At 46.7% G+C, this 20,974-nt stretch overlaps 1 protein-coding gene across 4 annotated transcripts in view; it reads left to right on the top strand.

Moving 5' to 3' along the window:
* Positions 1-7,588, top strand: part of TACC2 (transforming acidic coiled-coil containing protein 2) — a 262,528-nt gene extending 254,940 nt beyond the window's left edge. For all 4 annotated transcript variants that reach the window (XM_030806086.1, XM_003255041.3, XM_003255040.4 and 1 more), the window contains 4 exons: positions 1,705-1,865; positions 2,108-2,214; positions 2,606-2,726; positions 7,037-7,588. In XM_030806086.1, coding sequence (XP_030661946.1) covers positions 1,705-1,865; positions 2,108-2,214; positions 2,606-2,726; positions 7,037-7,102 — 455 coding nt within the window. In that variant the 3' untranslated portion in view covers positions 7,103-7,588. The remainder of the gene's footprint in view (positions 1-1,704; positions 1,866-2,107; positions 2,215-2,605; positions 2,727-7,036) is intronic.
* Positions 7,589-20,974: the final 13,386 nt, after the last annotated feature.

Here is a 20,974-nt window from a genome sequence, read left to right as displayed (position 1 = left end):
TGACATGGGATCAGAGCCCTGAGCTAGTGTTGGGGAGCCCTGGAAGCCCTGGGGCGGGACCCCCTGGGGCATTGGAGGCCTTCGTGGCTGGAGCGGAGAGGCCAGGGAGGGTTAGAGGGCAGAGCATGTGGGCAAGGATTTGGGTGTTACTTCCATTTCAGAGGGAGATCACTGGGGGGAGCTCTGAGCAGGAGTGAGGTGGCCTGGTTTGCCCATTAGGAAGCTCGGTCTGGCTGCTGAGTGCTGGCTTAGGGACAGTCAACACCTAGAGCAGTCAGCAGGGTGCCCGCCGCATGGAAGGGTCCAGTCAGCGCTGGCTCCTGCTGTTCTGTTATTTCCAGATGTGATCTGTCTATGGCAGCCAGCCCTCGGAATCATTCAAGGTGGCAGGCAGCCCCCTCCCCAGTGACGAGGGCCTGGCAGAAAGACAGGTCTGCTGAGCTCCTTCCCCAGAAGCTCTGAGTGGACGCTTCTCCCTTCCCCAGTCTGCTGTCACCAAGAGAGCAAATGGTTCCTCACCCACCTGGGCCGGGGATGGATCCGCACAGAGGACAGAGGGGTGTTTTGTGTAGAGTAGTCAGAGAAGGCCTTTCCCATAAGTGTAGAAATGATTTTCTAAGCAGCTGTAAGAAAGAACAAAGTCATGTCCTTGCTACCAGCATGGATGCAGCTGGAGGCCATTGTCCCCAGGGAATTAATGCAGAAACAGAGTGCCAAACACTGAACATTCTCATTGGTAAGAGGGAGCTACACATTGGGTACACACGGACACAAAGATGGAAACAGAAGACACCGGGGAGTTCACAACGGGGGTAGAAGGAAAGGAGACAAGGGTTGAAAAACTGCCTTTCAGGTACTATGCTCAGTCCCTGGGTGACAGGCTCATTAGAAGCCCATACCCCAGCATTAGTCACACAGTATGGCCATGTAACCAACCCACACATGTGCCCCAAATCTAAAAATAGATATTTTCTAGATATTTGGGGCAGATTATTAGCTTGGGGTGGCCAAGGGCCAGAGAGGTAGGGGCAGAGGACAATGGTTCCTCTCACCAGGATCAGCCACTGGGAACTGAGCCAGCATTGAATTATATTGTACATCACTGAGAAACTAACCTTGACGGAAATAGCTCCATGTTTCTTGGAGTTATGACACTTGCTCTATCGAAGACGCTATCTGTGCCTGTGTGAATGGAATTTCAGAGGCGATGGTTTTTTGGGCTCTGGGTTTCCAGATGTGTTAAGGATCTCCAAAGACCTCCTCTGTGTCCTGATACGTAGGAGAGCCCACCCCTCACAGCCCAGACATCACACCCTTTAATCGTCCCAACACAAAATTCACTAGCGATGTCTTCTTTTTTACTTTACGGATCTGTCTGCTTGCTGTCAGCAACCACATAGAATCACCAGGAACACCAATATAGACCTGTGAAGGGGCTGCACTGATCAGGTTAAGGAATAGTAATGGCTCATTCCTACCTCACGCGAGGCTGCACAGGCCCGGGTCTGGGAAGCCAGGGCTCTGGTTTTTGTTCCGTTAGAGACAGTCTGGGAGGGCTCTGGGGTGTGGGTTCGTCCCAAGGAAAAGCTGGGGTTTGAGATGTCCCCACTGGTGTGGCTGAGTTGCATGAGGCCTCGGCTGGCCCCAGAGACCCAGTTTGGACTTTCTGGGCTCCATCATTTGGCTCCTGGTCTCTCCTGCCAGAGGACGAACAGAGAGAGAAGTCGGTCTCCCACCAGACGGTGCAGCAGCTGGTTCTGGAGAAGGAGCAAGCCCTGGCCGACCTGAACTCCGTGGAGAAGTCTCTGGCCGACCTCTTCAGGAGATACGAGAAGATGAAGGAGGTCCTAGAAGGCTTCCGCAAGGTGGGGCTGAGTTTGGGGGCCACGGAGAAGGAGGATCTGGTTGGGAGAGATTGTGGGAGCACTGGGAGTGGGTAGGATTCCGGAAGTCAGTCTTGAGCCACCTGCAAGGAGGGGGTCCATGCAGGCTGGGGAGGCAGACTTGGCCCCCTGGGGTTACACCGCATCCGAGAGTTCCTGGGGTTCCCACCACTGCTGGGCATTTGTTCTCGGCTTGACGCCTGTTCTCTGCCCTGCTGTGTCAGAATGAAGAGGTGCTGAAGAGATGTGCACAGGAGTACCTGTCCCGGGTGAAGAAGGAGGAGCAGAGGTACCAGGCCCTGAAGGTGCACGCGGAGGAGAAACTGGACAGGTAACATTAGCCACTGGGGGTGGGGAGTGGCTCCTAGGGGCCTCCCAGCAGCCCTTACCCAGGCAGGCTGGGACCTCTGGCAGCGCCTGTGACATTGGCTTGGAAAGGGAATCATCCAAGTGTGTGTTTGGATAAGACTCGTGAGAAGGCACACACAATTAGCATCATTTAATCAGTGGAGGATTCCTGTTGCAATGTCCAGGGTGCCCCGGAACCTTGGCCTCATGGCAGTGGAATTGGGTTTGGTGTTCTCATGGGCTCCTGTGCTCCAGCTCCAGTTGGTGGCAGCTGGGGCCAGACCAGGCCACTCTCCCTGCCTGGACCTGGGAAGCAGGTGTCTCTAGTGATCCACAAAAAAAGAGTGATAATTCTGAGCTCCCTGTCTCCGCAGGGCCAATGCTGAGATCGCTCAGGTTCGAGGCAAGGCCCAGCAGGAGCAAGCCGCCCACCAGGCCAGCCTGCGGAAGGAGCAGCTGCGAGTGGACGCCCTGGAAAGGACGCTGGAGCAGAAGGTAACGGGAGGGGTGTGGCCTCCAGGTGGGCCGGGCTGCTGCTCCCTGTGCTGGGAGATAGACAGGCTGGGCTTTCCTGGCCACTGCTGCTCCTGAAGATGAGCTCATGCTTCATGAGCATACCCTTGGCTCCTTCTAGAAGTTCAATTTCATGCCAGTCCTAAGACCAGCTTCCTTTCCACCGTTCCTGGAATTGCAGCCTGCATGTGTGTTTATTGCCATTTTCATTCCTTTTCAACATTCATTTATTTGTTGGCTATTTATTAAGTGCCTACAATGTGTTAGGTGTAGCCCTTGAACCGATGCATCCGGCATGCTTACTGGTGAGTGGATGGGGTGTCCAGCAGGCCCTGGCAGCGGTGGCCAGCTGATGCAGGACATGGGCAGTGTCAGGGCTGGAAGGGCGCCCAGGTGGCCTCTAGTTCCAGCGACAGGGGTGATCTTCCCGAGGACACTGAGCTTGTGCCCAGGTTTCCTGCTTTTGGATCTGGCACCGCTCCATCCACTGTGAGCACTGTCTCCCTGGGTGTCCAGATAAGAAGCTCCCTCAGCCCAGGAGGGCCCTCTGAGCGTTGGGCTGTTGCGACTGCGTGTGTAAGTGAGGGCCAGCCTCCCTCCTTGGATATGTTTCTCAAGGAGAGGATCTCCAGATGTGCAGCCTCCTTCCAGTCAATTTCCTGAGCCTTGGGGTTCCCCCTGCGTAGTCATCCACGAGCCCAGCAGCCTGGGTTAGCAGCACGATTTATGCATTTTGGGCCTTGATGGGCAGTGATGGAGCATCCTTTGTTGGCATCAGGAATCCATGTGCCTCCCGAGTGGCCTCTACTACCCCAGGAGCGCCCAGCCAGCCCCAGGGAATTGGCTGTCCTCCTTTGCCCACTGTGGTTGGTGGTGGTCTCGAGGGGCATTTGGGCCAAGCAGTGGTGATCTCTGCACTGGGCAGGTGCCAGTACTCACTCCATCTAAGTGATGTTGGGGAAAGAGCCCTGGGGAGCAAGAAATGGGGTTCCTGTCCCCACCGCACCATCTGTCATGGCCCTGGGCATGCCTCGCACCCCACCTCAGTGTCTAGGTTCCCTCTAGCCCTGAAAATTAGAAGTGTGTATCACTGGGCAGATGGATCTCCCTGAGGTCCATATCTGATACTCACCCAGTCTCCACTAGGTCCTGTGCCCTATAGGATGTTCCTGGTTATCCAGAATTTATCCGTGTTACAGATCATTCTTTTCATTCTTTTTTTTTTTTTTTTTTTTTTTTTCTGAGGCAGGGTCTTATTCTGTTGCCCAGGCTGGGGTGCAGTGGTGCAGTCATGGCTCACTGCAGCCTCAACCACCTGGGCCCAAGTGATCCTCCTGCCTCAGCCTCCTGAGTAGCTGAGACCACAGGCATGTGCCCCCTACCAGGCTAATTTTTTTTATTTTTGTTTTCGTAGAGATGGGGTCTCACTTTGTTGCCCAGGCTGGTCTTAAACTTCTGGGCTCAAGCAGTCCCCTGTCTCGGCCTCCCAAAGTGCTGGAATTATAGGTGTGATATTAATTTAATTCTTTACCTTTCTTCTTAGGATGAAAAAGACAGATGGCTACTGGACAGTCTAATATCAAAATTGCATTAGAAAATACTCTGGAATATGCATATGTTCAACTACCTCTGTTTTGTAGGCTCTGATGATTGTTCTTAGCAGTATCCTCAGAACGAGATACGTGGTCACAACTGTCAAGTGCAAGCTTTTGCTCACTCACCCAGTATTTATTGAGCATCATTATGGTTTTAGTGTTGAGTGTGCATTTTTTATTCCTTGTATCTTGATAATCTATGTGTGGCATATTTGGTGACTTGAAAAATGGAATGTTTCATTAAAATAAAGATCATATTAGAAGCCAGGCATGTTGGCATGCGCCTGTGGTCTCAGCTACTCGGGAGGCTGAGGTGGGAGGACTGCTGGAGCCCAGAAGTTCGAGGCTGCAGTGTGCTATGATTGTGCCTGTAAGTAGCCAGCTGCATTGCAGCCTGGGCAACAGAGCAAGACCCCGTCTCTAAAATAAAGAAATAAAAACCATACTTCACAGTCATTTTGGCTATTGTAGCAGTTGAACATACAATGTTTCTTGGTGAGAAATGTAGCAATGTGTGTGTGTTTAAGATGGTTCCCCTGTTTCCATCAGGTTTTGATGGTGTTTAAATTGCATTATCTTAAACTGAACTTGCAGAGGAATGAACGAATCACACGGGTTCTTCCCTGAAAGACCTAAGTGATATCTAGGGGACAGTCCCATCTTAAAGAGATTCAGAAACATGATTCACCCAGACAGTTCTTGTATGGAGGCGCTGGGCATTTCACCCAATCGGCGCTTTGTAAAGGCTTTTGCTCCACGAGCTGAGCTTTATGATGAGGCAGTTTGCTTAGTGGTGGCTGATGATGCCGAGAGAGCTGGGAACACCTCCAGGAATCACTTTCTAACGGGTCCGCTGATGCCTCTTAGCCATCAGTCACTGTACATGATGTTGTTTAACAGTTACAATGGCAAAGCCACATAGGAGCTGGGTCAACCTGAATTTGTGTTCCAGGCTTGCCACATCTGACTGGCTGTGTGACCTTATACACAACCCTTAACTTCTCTGAGCCTCCATTTCCTCACTGAAGAATGAGGATAATACTGGCTTCCTTGAAGGCACTATTGAGGGAACCAGGGGAGGCCAGAGTGCCTGGGATGTCTTTAGCATGGTGATCAGCACACGGTGAGCACTCCAATAAGATGGAAGATCACCGTTAACAGCCTCAGATAGTGGCAATGAGAGTATTTTTTTTTTCTTTTTTGAGGTGAAGTCTGTCTCTGTTGCCCAGGCTGGAGTGCAGTGGCACAATCTGGGCTCACTGCAACCTCTGCCTCCCAGGTTCAAGCGATTCTCCTGCCTCAGCTTCCCTAGTAGCTGGGATTACAGGTGTGTGCCACGACGCCCAGCTACTTTTTTTTTGTATTTTTAGTAGTGACAGGGTTTCACCGTGTTGGCCAGGCTGATCTTGAACTCCTGACCTCAGGTGATCCACCTGCCTCGGCCTCCCAAAGTGCTGGGATTGCAGGCGTGAACCACTGCGCCCGGCCAATAAGAGTAATTTTAAGATTAGTGGTCAGTGCTGCACCCCAGTCAGAGCCCCATCGTCCAGCTGGCATTTAAGCGCCTCTCTTGAGTTGTTGACCTCAGATGCAAATTCGAGCCAGGAGGTGGGCCAGGGTTCTGTTTGAGGCCAGTTTCTGCCACAGTAGGGACTGCTGCTGGGAAGGACTGGAACTTCCCCTCCACTGAGGAGAGCCGCTTCCTCCCCAGCACTGACACAATGATGAGTGACACCAGGAGTTCTAACCTAGAAACAGAGGGCACGTGGCTCTGGGCTGGAACATGTCTCAGGAGTTCCGAGGTTTTCAGGGAAGGGCTCTGCACAGCCTCACGGACAGGCTTTTGGTGAAGAGTCACCTTCCATGGGAATCTCAAGGAAAAGCTGGCTGCAAAACATCCCCAGTATGCCGGAGGGATCCAGCCCCCTTGGAGAAGCCCATTGGAGATTGGTTGTGCTGTTGATCTTGATCAGCATCAGAGCCAGCATGTAACCTATCTGAAAGCAAAGCCATGCCGTCCGTGATGGAGGGATCGTCCCGCTGGATCCCCTCACTTTCTGAGAAGATGGACAGTGTAGGATCATCTGTGCTAGACAAACCTGTGGTTGGTTCCCCCTGATTAGACAGGCAAGGTATGGTGGGAGAATCACCTTAAAGCCAGCTTGCGTCTGCCCCCACCCCTCGTCACGACCCTGTAGCCACAGCACCACCTATTTGGCATGCCTCTGAGCAATGCCAGTGATCTCATTCACATAGAACTGCGTAACCCTCATGCCATGTCTCAAAAAAGCCACCGAGGGGTTTACCCCAGACCCTCCTCACCTCAGATCACATACTTCCCAGGCAAATAAAGGGAAAGGAACCAGACTAGTTAGTCCTTCACTCTGTGCTGGTCACTGCCAGGAAACTACATTTATCACCTCATTTACTTCTCAGAAAGAAACACGTTATCACCTGTGTTCTAGAGATAAGGACACCAAGGCTCAGAGAGGTTGTGTAACTTGTGGAAGATCACACAGCTACAGCTGGGATGTATACTCAGATTGTTTGGCTCCAAGTCATTTGTCTCACTGCTTTAGATAACTTCAGTGGGGACCAAGGGGCCTGGTGGTCCCCCATCTCCCAGAAAAGCCCCATGAGCATTCTAATTGGCCAGATTTCAAACATCAGCAACTTCTTTCTTGTCTTCACTTGCAGAATAAAGAAATAGAAGAACTCACCAAGATTTGTGATGAACTGATTGCCAAAATGGGGAAAAGCTAACTTTGAACCGAATGTTTTGGACTTAACTGTTGCGTGCAATATGACCGTCGGCACACTGCTGTTCCTCCAGTTCCATGGACAGGTTCTGTTTTCACTTTTTCGTATGCACTACTGTATTTCCTTTCTAAATAAAATTGATTTGATTGTATGCAGTACTAAGGAGACTATCAGAATTTCTTGCTATTGGTTTGCATTTTCCTAGTATAATTCATAGCAAGTTGACCTCAGAGTTCCTGTATCAGGGAGATTGTCTGATTCTCTAATAAAAGACACATTGCTGACCTTGGCCTTGCCCTTTGTACACAAGTTCCCAGGGTGAGCAGCTTTTGGATTTAATATGAACATGTACAGCGTGCGTAGGGACTCTTGCCTTAAGGAGTGTAAACTTGATCTGCATTTGCTGATTTGTTTTTAAAAAAACAAGAAATGCATGTTTCAAATAAAATTCTCTATTGTAAATAAATTTTTTTCTTTGGATCTTGGCAATAAGTGTGGCTCGAATTTATTTTCTGAGAAGGGTTGAGTCTTTTCTCACCTTTGTCAAATACCAGATTTGGCTTTGTGCTCTTCTCTGTCTGGGCTCATTTCTTTGTCCATAGACTTAAATAATATTTCCTTTGTTATCGTGGCTGCATTTGTAGGATGAAGCTAATGAGAAATACTGACTTGCTACTTAAATAATTAAGTGAATGCACTGGATTAGCTGAGATTTGGTTTTTACAAAGCCTCTTTGACTTTAGGAAGCAAATCTATTTCCTTTTATTGAGTCAAGGAAGTAACAGACTGCCACTCTTTCTGTTCAATCCTTTAGTGTTTGAAGGTCAACCCTGAAACCCCCATTCCCCTCTAAAGAAAGGATTGGGAAAGGGTGCGCAATTGCCAATGGGCAGCAGATAATTAGGGCACTTTGGAGATTAAACTAGCAGTGTGCCTGGCCTGAGATCACTTCATTGCTGCCGACTTGCTCAGGGCTCCCAGGTTGAAGGGTGGGTGGATGAGGGGAGTTAGGGGGGTGAAAAGGTGTGATCATTTCCCAGAACTGCCATTAACAAATCACGGCAAACATCTGCAGCTTCAAACAGCAAAATTTATTCTCAGTTCTGGAAGGCAGAATCCAAAATCAAAGTATCAGTGGGGTTAGTTCCCCCAAGAGGCTCTGTGGGAGTCTGTCCCATGCCTCTTCCAGCAACTGGTGGCTGCTGGCTCTCCTTGGCGTCCCTTGGCGTGTAGCCTTAGCACCCCAATCTCTGCCTCTGTCTTCACGTGACCTTCTTGTTGCGTTTGAGATTTCCCTCCTTTCTTATAAGAACACCAGCATTGGATTTAGGCCATCCCCAATCAAGGATGATCTCAGCTCAAGATCCTCAGTTACATCTGCAAAGACCCTGTTTCCAAATAAGGTTGCATTCACAGGTAGGAGGGATTAGGATGTAGACATATCTTTTTGGGTACACGTGTGTGTCAGTGGGATGTGTGGTATGGGCTGTAAACTTGGAAGGCAGATGAGAGCCCCTGATGGCCCAGAGCTCGACTGTCCCTCTTTCTGCCTCGGCACGGTGGCTACGGCCAACTCCTCTCGCAGTAGGACAACCCCCACCCGTAACAGGATAGGCCTTAGGCAGCCTCAGCTTTTCGGGGACAGGGTGGAGAGTGTTTTCTGTGATTTATAAGGTGAATGAAGTTTTCTTTCTGTGATTTATAAGGTGAATGAAGGGTGGCTGTGCCAGAAAGCTCCAAGGAGAGAGGACCGCACATGTGCTGTTGGCCTGGCAGCCTGCTCCGGGTCGGTGGGGGGAGGGATGCGCGGCGTCTTTTATGCTCTGAGATCGTTTTCTTTCTGCTATACTTTCGAAATCCATCCAGCAGAGCCTGCCTCTGGTGCCACTGAGACCCTCACCTGCCAGGCATCCTAAGCCAGCACAGGGGACTGCCTCCTTCCCACTGCCAGCATCCTTTGCTTGGTCCAGACTCCTGGTCACAGCATGTTCCGGGGCCCAGTCATGACCCCTTACCCAGGTGCTCACTTCTCAATGCCAAACCCCTGCTCTGCCCTTGCTCCAGATTCTGCCCTCGACTGCATTCTCAGAAATGCCCAGATTGCACGTCTTGGAAACTTCTTTCTCATTAAGTAAAACATTTGCATTGTGAAAAAATTAGAAAACAGGTAAGAGAAAAACCTTATAACCCCCAAACCAAGAAACTTCACGTTTGTCTGTATGTTTAATGGCCTTTTTCTCCATCTATAAAATATGTTATTTGTTATTTGTATTTTTAAAAGTGCCACCTGTACCACCCTGTGTAGCCACCTGTGGTGGTCCTGCATACAGTTTTGGAGACTTTTTTCACCTGATACTATCATGTGACCATCATGTTATGGTAAACTTTTATATCAATAAATACAGCTCTTCATCATTTTGAACGCTGCATAGCATTCCATGCACCAGAATGTGTTTAACCAACCCTCCCCCCGGTGCTGATGAGCGTTTATGTTGTGTCCATGTTTTTCTATCATTATGCATGCCACGTGAGTGTCCTTACATATACTTATGAATGTGAGTATTCTTTAGGTCAAATTCCTAAGAGTGGATCACCTGGGTTAAAGATGTCACTGCACTCTGGCCAGAGACCACTGGGACCTGTGGCTGGGCAAGTTGGGTTTATTGCTTGTTGCAAAAGTGAGCCAGGGCACACGCCAGAGGAAGCTCTGAGCATCTCAGTTGGAGGGTCTTAGGAAGGCTGTGGGCATAAGATTCGGACTTGGGTTAGTCATTCCAGGGAGGATTTCAGGAAGCTGGGCTTTGGTCTGGCAATTCTAAGACCGGGTGCCTCAATAAATCTGACCTACAAGAAGAGAGGACTAGGGGGAGGGGGGAGGGACAGCATTAGGAGACATACCTAATGCTAAATGACGAGTTAATGGGTGCAGCACACCAACATGGCACATATATACATATGTAACAAACCTGCACGTTGTGCACATGTACCCTAAAACTTAAAGTATAATAATAATAAAATTTAAAAAAAGAGAGGACTAGAGTAAGATAAAGCTGCAACTGGTAAAGAAGCAACAGTCATACATATTAGCCAGGATTGAGAGATAGTTGGTCTTGCTGTGGTTTGGATGATGTCCCGTGTGGGTGCAGACATTTGTGGAGTGGGCTGGTTCTTGTTTTTTAATTCACTGCCGTCCAAGTGGCCTGTCTGGTGCTGATGTTTCGTGAAATGGGTTATGGCCTCGGCCCAGCCATGAGTGCCAGGTCAGCTCCTGGATGCCAGGGGCTGCTTTTCTCTTTCTCAAAGGGTTTGCACATTTTTAAAAATGTTTTATTATTGTACTTTAAGTTTTAGGGTACATGTGCACAATGTGCAGGTTTGTTACATATATATCCATGTGCCACGTTTGCACATTTTTAAAGGTTGCGAAGCTCATTGCCAAATAGCCTTCCTCTAAGGTTGTACTGGTATATGGCCCTTCCCGCCACTCTCAGTAGTCTGTATATTTTGGGGTATGTGATCCAGCCCCTGGGCTGCACTCTCTCTACCCGTCAGCCCAGCCTAGCGAGGAGGAGGGAAGAGATATGCAGAATAGTAGTTGGAGTAAATGGTATAACTGACTGTGAGAAAATGTTTATTGTTTTCCCTCCATGCTGTGATTTCACTTGTTCGCAACTGATTTGCTGGGCTGTCTACAAAGCCTCCAGTGAAAGAACATTTCTACTTGCTGTTACAGGTAAGCATCTGAACTGAACAGACCCTGCCTGACTGCCGTCAAAATTATAGTACCCAGAGCAGATACACTCAGGGAAGCAGTCAATTCCTTTGCAGAATTGTCTTACCAGAGCTTATGTCTCTCTAGATAAGTGTAACTCACGCTGAGAAGCAAGTGGCCCCAGAATATAATGGATCACTCCTGTAGCTGGAGACCTATGTCCTGGGTCTAACATGCCTATCCTGTGCAACTACTATGAAGGTTAGAGAAAATGATCGCAGCTGCTGGGCATGCAGTAAAGCTTAATCAGTGGTGGAGATGATCATGATGATGAAGATTATAGGGACTTGGCAAAGAAGTGGTAAGGGCCTTTGTGGCCTGGCGCCCCGGAGAAGTGGGGCAGCTCTCTTGGCCCCAAGGGGTTTGGCCAGGCCTGCCTCATGTCCTGGGGGCAGGGGCCAAGCTATAGAAAGACTCCTCCATGGGGAGAGGGGGTTTGCCTCAATCCTCCTCCTCCCCAGGGGCTGCCTTTGTGGATGGAGACGTGGAGGTTGGATCAAGCTTGCACTGTGTGCAGTTATAGCCCACACAAACGAATGGAAAACAAAATCCCAGAATCCCAGGCTTGGCCTCAGGCCCACCTCCATGCTTGGCTGCCTCACTACCCCAGCATCACCCAGGCTGCGGCTCCGTCCCTGGGATGCTCCGGGAAGTGGTGTGCATCAGCTCACCCATCGTTTGTTAGCATGCTTTGTAGTGGGCCCTGAGCAGTGTGTGTTTCTATCCAACTGGCTTCTCTCTTGAAACCCTAAAGGGCTGTGTCAAGGCGAGCAGGGATATGAGATTGGCGACCCCCCATGAGAGAGGGCTGGGATGATGACTGCACCCTCTTCCTCCTCCACTCGCCTGTGGGTGATCTGGCTGGAAGGTGGAGAGGAACGCTCACCCCAGCGCCTAGAGGCTGCACCAGCCCCTGGTGAAGCACTGAGCTGTAGGATCTCAGCTCTGCCACCTTCTAACTGCCACTGGGGTAGGTCACACCGTCTGTGGGCCCACAGTGAGGATTCCTACTTAGCCACAGGGCCACTGTGAGGTGTGCCTGGCCCCAGGACCCACATGGGCTCAGATGAGTCGCTTTTTCCCCTGCACTTACTTTCTCTCATGCACGTGTTCACCCTCGGGATGGCAGCTGACAACTGTTTATCTTATTTTGCTTTGCTGAGTGGGAGCTCAAGAGCAGGCACCTGACCCCATTCGAGGCTTTCCCCTTCCCCCGTGCCCCAGCAGCTTTGGGATTCTCAGCATTCTTAGGAACTTTGATTTGCTAAGTCAGCTGCAATCTTGAGCTTCTAACTTTTTTTTTCCTGGCTCAGCATTTCCTCAGGGCTCTCAAATTAAAGGTAGCTTTGTTGAGATACGAGGATTACCTTGTGAGGACAGGGAGTGGAAGTGAGTGGAGAGGGAGCTAGGAAAGAGCGGGGTGGGCACTGAGGACAGCAGGGCTGGGGCCAGGGGATCTTGGGGATTCCTTTTCTCAGCCCCTTGGGTGTAAGATCTGAGGAGGCCAAGGGCCATGCCAGGGAACATGCCCCTGCAGACACCTCCCCATTCCAGGCTGCTGACCCGGGAGAGAGAAGCCATCAGTGCTGTGCATGGGACAGGCGAGGGAGGCGACGGGGACAGAAAGAACTGCCTGGCTCACTGGGAATTGCTCCTTTCATCTACTCCTTGGCCCTGGTAAGATGCTGAGTTTTCTTCCTTTTTTTTTTGAAATGTGAATTTCAACATTTCAAATTACTGTTACTTCTAACATTGTCATTTTTTTAATTAAGGTTAAACATAAAATTTACCATCTTAACTGTTTTTCAGTGTTCAGTACAGGATTAACTACATGCATGTTTTGCTTTTTTGTTTTGTTTTTTTTTGTTGTTGTTTGTTTGAGAAAGCATCCTTCTTTATCACGCTGGAGTGCAGTGGCACTGTCAGGGCTCACTGCAACCTCGACCTCCTGGGCTCAAGTGATCCTCCCACCTCAGCTTCCTGAGTAGCTGGGATTACAGGTGTATGCCAAAATGCCCAGCTAAATTTTTTATTTTTTGTAGAGACAGGGTCTCGCTATGTTGCCAGGGCTGGTCTCAAACTCCTGGCCTCAAGCAGTCCTCCTGCCTCGGCCTCCCAAAGTGGTGGGATTACAGGCGTGAGCCGCTGTACCTGACCCTAAGTGCACACTATCGTGCAATAGATCTCTAGAACTTTATCATCTTACAAAACTACAATTCTCTATGCATTGAACAACCCCCTTTTTCTCTCCCCACCACCAACCACCATTCTCCTTTCTGCTTCTAAGAGTTTGATACTCTAGACACTTCACGTTAAGTGGAATCAGGCAATATTTGTCATTTTGTGACTGGCTTTATTTTGCTTAACAAGATGTCTTCGAGGTTCATCCATGTTGAAGCACATGACAGAATTTCCTCTTTCTAAAGGCTGAATAGTATTCCATTGTCTGTATATACCATATTTTCTATATCCATTCATCCATCAGTGGATGTTTGGGTTGCTTCTACTGTTTGGCTATTACGAATAACGCTGCAATGAACATGAGAATGTAAATATCTCTTCAAGATCCTGGTTTCAGTACTTTTGGATGTATACCCAGAAGCAGGGTTGTTGGATCATCTGCTAGTTCTATTTTTAATTTTTTGAGGAACCTCCATACTGTTTTCCATAGCAACTACACTGTTTTATATCCCCACCAAGAGTGCACCAGGGTTCCAGTTTTTCAACATCCTCACCAACATTTATTTTCTGTTGGTTTATTTTGATAGTGGCCACCCTAACAGGTGTGTGGTGATAGCTTATTGTAATTTGGATTTGTATTTTCCTGATGATTAAGGCTATTGAGCATCTTTTCATATGCTGCTTGGCCATTTGTATTTCTTTGGAGAAATGTCTATCCAGGTCCTTTGCTGAGTTTAAAATCAGGTTATTTGTTTTTTGTTGTTAAGTCATAGGAGTTCTTTATATATTCTGAATATTAACTCCTAATCTGGAGTACGCATCCTTATTAGAAATATAGTTTGTAAATGTTTTCTGCCATTCTATGCATTGCCTTTTTACCCTGTTGGTTTCCTTTGCAGTGCAGAAGTTTTAAAGTTTGATGTAGTGTCATTTGTCTGTTCTTGATTTTGTTGTCTGTCCTTTAGGCGTCATATCCAAGACATCATTGCCATTCAAATGTAATGAAGTTTTACGTTTTTTTTTTTTTTTTTTTTTTTTTTTTTTTTGAGTTGGAGTCTCTTGTCACCCAGGCTGGAGTGCAGTGGCACGATCTTGGCTCACGGCAAGCTCCGCCTCCCAGGTTCAAGCAATTCTCCTGCCTCAGCCTCCCAAGTAGCTGGGATTACAGGTGCTTGCCACCACACCTGGCTAATTTTTGTATTTTTATAGAGACGGGGTTTTGCCATGTTGGCCAGGCTGGTCTCGAACTCCTGACCTCAGGTGATCTGCCTGCCTTGGCCTCCTGAATTGCTGGGATTACAGGCGTGAACCACTGTACCTAGCCTGAAGTTTTTCCCAGCCTGAGCAACATAGCAAAACCATGTCTCTACAAAAAAATTTAAAATTAGCAGGGTGTGGTGGTGTGCACATGTAGTCCTAGCAACTCAGGAGGCTGAAGCGGTAGGATTGCTTTGAGGCTGCAGTGAGCTATGATCTCATCACTGCACTCCAGCCTGAGTTACAGAGACCCTGGCTCCAAAAAAAAAAAAAAAAAAAAAAGAAAGAAAAGTTTTTCCCTATGTTTTTTCTAGGAGTTTCATAGTTTTCAGGTTTTATATATTTAGGTTTTTAATCCATTTTGACTTAATTTTTGTATATAGTGTAAAGTAAAGTTCCAACTTCATTTTTGGCATGTAGATATCCAAGTTTTCCAACACCACTTGTTTCCCCATTTTGTAGCCTTTGTTGAAGATGATTTGACCATATATGTGTAGTTTTATTTTGGGGCACTCTATTCTGTTCCATTGGCCTGTATGTCTATATTTATGCTAGTACCATACTGTTTTGATTACTATAGCTTTGTAATATGCTTTGAAATCAGGAAGGGTAAGGCCTCCAGTTTTGTTTTTCCTTCTCAAGATTGTTTTGGCTACTTGGGGTCCTTTTAGATCCCATATGAATTTTAAGATTCTTTTTTTCTATTTCTGCAAAATATGCCTTTGGGATTTTGATAGGATTGCATTAAATCTGCAGGCTACTTTTAATGGTATTAAGTTTTCCAGTCCGTGAAATGGGTTTTCTTTCCATTTATTTTTGTCTTCTTTAAATTCTTTCAGCAATGTTTTGGATTAGTGTACAAGTCTTTCTCTTTGGTTAAGTTTATTTTGATGTCACCATTGGTGGGATTGTTGTCTTAATTTTCTATTTAATTGTTTATTGTTACTGCATGGAAATGCAACTGGTTTTTTTTGTGTTGATTTTGTAGCCTGCAACTTTACTGAATTCATTTATTAGTTCTATCAGCATCTTTGTTTGGAATCTTTAGAGTTTTCTAAATATAAGGTCATGTTATCTGTGAACAGATAATTATACTTCCTCCTTTTCAAGTTAGATGCCCTCAGTATCGCAAATTATATCTTTTCATATTTTGTAACCATTAACATAGGTTTGGTTTTTTTTTGGGTGGGGGGGTGGGGAGTGGGGAGAGCTCTGTCACCCAGGCTGGAGTGCAGTGGCACAATCTTGCCTCACTGCAGCCTCAACATCTGGGGCTCAAGTGATCTTCTCTCCTCAGCCTCCTGAGTAGCTGGGACCACAGGTGCATGCCATCATGCCTGGCTAATTTTGTTTGTTTTTTACAGAGATGAAACCTCACTATGTTGCTCAGGCTAGTCTCAAACTCCTGGGCTCAAGCAATCCTTCTGCCTCAGCCTCCCAAAGTGTTGGGATTACAGGCATGAGTCACCATGCCCAACATAACATAGTTTTATAGTTATAGTTATTTTTATGCTTTTATCTTCTAAATTCTATACAAGAATTAAGTGATTTACACAACAATTACAGTATTACAGGATTCTGAATTTGTATATGTATTTACTTTTACTAGAGAGCTTTATATTTTTGTTTTCATGTTATCCATTGTTTTTTCATTTTAACTTGAAAACTTCCCTTAGCAATTCTTATAAGACAAGTCTAGTAATGATGAACTTTTTCAGTTTTTGTTTATCTAGGAAGGTCTTTATTTTACCCTCATTTTTGAAAAAAAAAAAAAGTTTCGTCAGATATAGTATTCTTGGTTGGCAGTTTTCTTCTTTCAGCACTTTGAATATATCATTCCACTCCCTTCTAGCCTATAATGTTTCTGCTGAGAAATCCGTGGATAATCCTATAGTTGCTCTCTTGTACATTATGAGTTGCTTTTTTTTTTTTTTTTTTTTTGCTGTTTCATGATTCTTTCTTTGTCTTTTATTTGTAACTGTTTGATTTTGATATATCTTTGTGTGAGCCTCTTTGGGTTTAGCCTAGTGGGAATCCTGTAAGCTTCTTGAATGTGGATGTCCATTTTCTTCCTCGGATTTGTGAAGTTTTCAGTTACTATTTCTTCAAATAAGCTCTCTGCCCTTTTCTCTCATCCCTTTCTGAAGCTCTTGTAATATGCGTATTGGTCTGCTTGATGGGGTACAACAGGCCTTTTAGATTTTCTTTACTTTTCTTCATTGCTTCTTTTTTTCCCCTCTGATTTGATAATTTCAAATAACTTCTCTTCAAGTTCCCCTGATTCTTAGTTTTGCTTGATCAAGTATGCTATTGAATCCCTCTAGTGATTTTTTAAATTTCAGTTATTGTATTCTTCAGTTCCAGAATTTCATTTTGGTTCTTTTTAAGTTTCTATTTCTTTGCTATTTTTGTTTTGTTCATACATTATTTTCGTGATTTTGTTCTGTCGTCTCTTTTTGTTCTCGTAGCACATTGAGCTTCTTTAAGATTATTATATTTATTTCTTTGTCAGGTAACTCATGGATCTCCATTTTTTAGGGGCAGTTTTTGGAGATTTACTTTATTTCTTTGATTGGATTATGTTTTCCTGTTTCATGTGCTGTGGGTTCTTGTTTTTATTTTATTTCATTTTTTGCTGTGATTTGTTCATTTGAAAAACAACAGTCACAGCAGTCACTCCTCCCAGTCTTTATAGACCAGCATCCTACAGGGAAAAACCTTTACCAATCAGTTCAGCCAGTGATTCTGGGGACCTCACAAACATTTTCTGAGGATGTTATCTTCTCTGGGCTTGTGTGTATATATTCCCAAATAGAAAGGTTTGTTGGTTTCTTTTTATGAGCTTGTAGGCTCTTGTTCCTTCTAATGTCTGTTGGTAGTGCTGCAGGTTCTCTGGGACTGCAAGAAGACACTGAGCTCTCTTTTGTTCTCAGCGACCCTCAGACATCCAAAATATGCCAGTTCCTCATAATTGCTCCAAGTAAGATGAGACAGAAACTAGTCCTGTGGGCATCATGCCAAAAAGCTGAAATGTTGAGTGTACATTCCATTCTTCTTTTTCTTTCCCAATGGAGAAGTCATGAGGTTTTTGCTCCTGATTGCACCAAGTTGTGCTGGCTTAGGGGAAGGGCTATCTTGTTTTTGTATGAAATGGTTTTTCTTGCCTGTTTCAATGTGGTTATTCTTTGCTTTGAGCTTGCATGAGGGTACAACAACTTCTTAACTGATTTCTGGGGTCTCAAAAGGCTTTTTGAGCTGTATATTGGCAAGTTAGTTTCCCTGTCGGGGAACAAGATCGGGAGCTTCCTATTCTGCCATCTCGCCCAGATCCTGAACAAAGCCTCTTTGTTTTCCACAATATTCTCACTAGAAAAAAACGAACAAAGCAAGGTGGAGATGGGTATGGGCAGGGTCAAAGTGTGTGTATGCACAGGGATTGTTGGAAGGAGGAAAGATATTAACATTTGAGCACCCACAATGGCTCACTCAGGTTAGTGCTATCTCTTTTTAGCCTTGAAATGATCTGGTGAACGAAAACTATTTTTATTTTACAAGAAGGAAACAGGCTCAGAGAAGTTTAGAAGACTTGCTCAGGTCAATCAGGAAATGAGGCAACCAGGATTCCATCCAAGGTCTTAACAGAAAAGCCCACATCCTTTACAATCCCTGGAGAAGTGTTTTCTTTACAAGGAATTCCAAACAGAAGGTGGTGGGGAGATGAGGTACAGGGGTGAGGATGCTCCTGAGCACATGTGGTGGGTCCTTACATCCATTCTTTAGTCTAGTTGGTGGCGCTGCCTTCAAGTCTGGACTTGACTCCTCTATTGCATTTATGGGCTATAGAAAGCATCCTTCTTGTTCAATGGATGGAAGTGGCAGTGGGGCTCACCTAGGGTGTACATTATTAGACACGTCGGAGTGGCCTCCTTCTTCCTCATCTTGTTTGTTTCCCTTGGGTGGTCAGTGGACCAGTGGTACCTCCCCAGGTTGGTGGTGACCAGCCGGGCAGGGCTTCTGCACTCTCAGGGCCGGACTCTAAATGGCAGAATCTGGAGAGCTCACAGACTGTCTTTTGGGTTTATTTGAAAAAGCAACTTGGAGATCAAAAGAGATAGGACTAGATAAAACTCACACTCCTTGGCCTCTATGAGCCCTGGGATATTGAGCCGCTTCTCCCCTTCCTTCCTCCTTCCTCCGTTCTCACCCTGTACTGCAATCAGACTGCATGGGCCATTCCTTCAGTGGCTCTTTATTTCTCCACTCCAGCCTAGCACGTGCTGTTCTCTCTGCCTGGGACACTCATCCTTATCCCCATCATTTTGTCTCTCAGCTAACTTCTCTTCTGTTATGTCACTTCCTCCAGGGAGTCCTCCTTGAAGCCTTGGGCCTGGGTCAGTGTTTAAAAATGTAGGTTTTATTATTACTTTGTATGATTGAGATATGGTGAGGCCAACAGATAAGGAGATAATTGCCTTTGAAAAGATAGTTTGTTACAATTCCCAAGAGAAGGGGGCATACCCCGCCACTGGGCACAGGGCACACAGGGAAGCAGTAGGGTTAGGAGGCAGAAGGGGTGAGGGGAAAACATGGGCAAGAGCCTTTATTGTGGATCCCATGGGAAGAAATGAGTGAAGCAGTGTAATCAGGTTTAGAATTGGTGAGTCTGAATAATTTCAGTGGGCTCTGGGGTATAGGGATTTTCTCTCATCTGGTAGTACTTGGCCCTGGGTGATTAGGGCAAGTGGTTAGTGGCCCTGAGTTTGACAGCTTGATAAGGGAGGTGGTTGGGGTATAGACTCTAGTTTAATTGGTTTGTATACGAAAGGCATGCTTGTAGGAGTCCTTTACTATCTCTAGGAAGTATTGATAGCTAGCCCTGGGAGGGGCAGTCCCTCCAGAGTGAGCAAGGCCCCAGATGTCAAAGCCTCAGAATGAAAAAGCAGGTTAATGCAGTCGATTGCCTCTCCTATGAATTTCTGCAGCTCACTGACTTAACTACACTGTGAGCCTTACAGCGCAGATGTTAAACCTCCAAAAGTAAGGTGCCCAGGCATGGAAGGTGATTTTCAGGGGCAGCTCATGTATGACTTTTTTTAAGTTATGTAGTTATTTTAATGTATATTCCAAGTAAACCAGCATACCAAATACGTTACTTCATTGATAAAATAAATTTACTCTAAGAACATCATAACAAAAATGTTATGTAAAAATGTAAGTCCAGTATTAAAGAACAATTTTAAGCAAATAACATCAGAGGCTGCGAAGGTAGTACACATCCTTCTCTTTGTCCCCATCGTATCTCCAGCACCCAATACAATCTTGACACTCAGACCTTGTCTAAATGAGTGAATGAAGCAGCCCTGGGTTAGCTGCATTGGCATCACCACACTCCAGAACATCTTGGAAAAGAGGATCAACAGTGGATGGAGCGGAGGAGTTGTTTTATTTGAACTTTTTTTGCAGATGAGAAAATTGGAAGCCAGAGCCAAAGAGAGGACTTCCTCAAGGTTCCACAGCAAGTTCATGGCCAGTTCTGACCCAATCTTGTTCTTTCTTTTTTTTTGAGATGGAGTCTGGCTCTGTCACCCAGGCTGGAATACAATGGCATGATCTCGGCTCACTGCAACCTCTGCCTCCCAGGTTCAAGTGATTCTCCTGCCTCAGTCTCCGAGTAGCTGGGATTACAGGCACACATCAACATGCCTGGCTAATTTTTGTATATTTAATAGAGACGGGGTTTCACCATGTTGGCCAGGCTGGTCTTGAACCGCTGACCTCAAGCAATCCACCTGCCTCAGCCTCCCAAAGTGCTGGGATTACAGGTGTGAGCCACCGCTCCCGGCCTTCGTTTGTTTGTTTGTTTCTTTCTTTCTTTCTTTCTTCTTTTTTCTTTTTTCTTTTTTTTTTGATGGAGTTTCACTCTCATTGCCCAGGCTGGGGTGTAATGGCATGATTTCAGCTCACCACAACCTCTGCCTCCCGGGTTCAAGTGATTCTCCTGCCTCAGCCTCCTGAGTAGCTGGCATTACAGGTGCCCACCACCACACCTGGCTAATTTTGTATTTTTAGTAGAGACGGGGTTTCTCCATGTTGGTCAGGCTGGTCTCAAACTCCCGACCTTAGGTGATCTGCCCACCTCAGCCTCCCAAAGGGCTGGGATTATAGCTGTGAGCCACTGTGCCCGGCTGTGTTCTCCTTTCTTATCACCGAGATCAGCTGTGTTGCCATCTAGGACTCAGTTCCAGGGCAGGACCTTTTGCTTCTCCTTCCTGGAAGCCCCTGTCTGTCTGCTGGCTCATGCAAGGCCTCCGCCAGGGGCTAGTCTGGAGGCAGCACTCCCAGCAGCAGCCTTGACCCTGGCTGGGTGCACTGGGGCTCTCAGGCACAGACTCTCCAATCTTCCAGGCCAACTGAGGCTCCGGATTTTCTTTTTTCATCAATAGAGATTAAGGATGTGTCCAGGGTCACACAGCTATAGCCAGTCAGAACCAGGTCAGAATTGGGTGTTCTTTTCAGTGTACTCCACCACCTCCCCATATGGGTGACTGGATGGAGTGGGCTGAAATGGGCTTTCTGGCAAGGTAATGAGCTCCCCATCCCTGAGTGTGCAAGATGATGAATATCCCTTCATAATCCCCCTGCAACTGTGACACAGGAGATTTTGG

The sequence above is a fragment of the Nomascus leucogenys genome, chromosome 3 (genome assembly GCF_006542625.1).
Source record: "Nomascus leucogenys isolate Asia chromosome 3, Asia_NLE_v1, whole genome shotgun sequence".
Taxonomy (NCBI): Eukaryota; Metazoa; Chordata; class Mammalia; order Primates; family Hylobatidae; genus Nomascus; species Nomascus leucogenys.
This window is presented reverse-complemented; position numbering and strand designations above follow the sequence as displayed.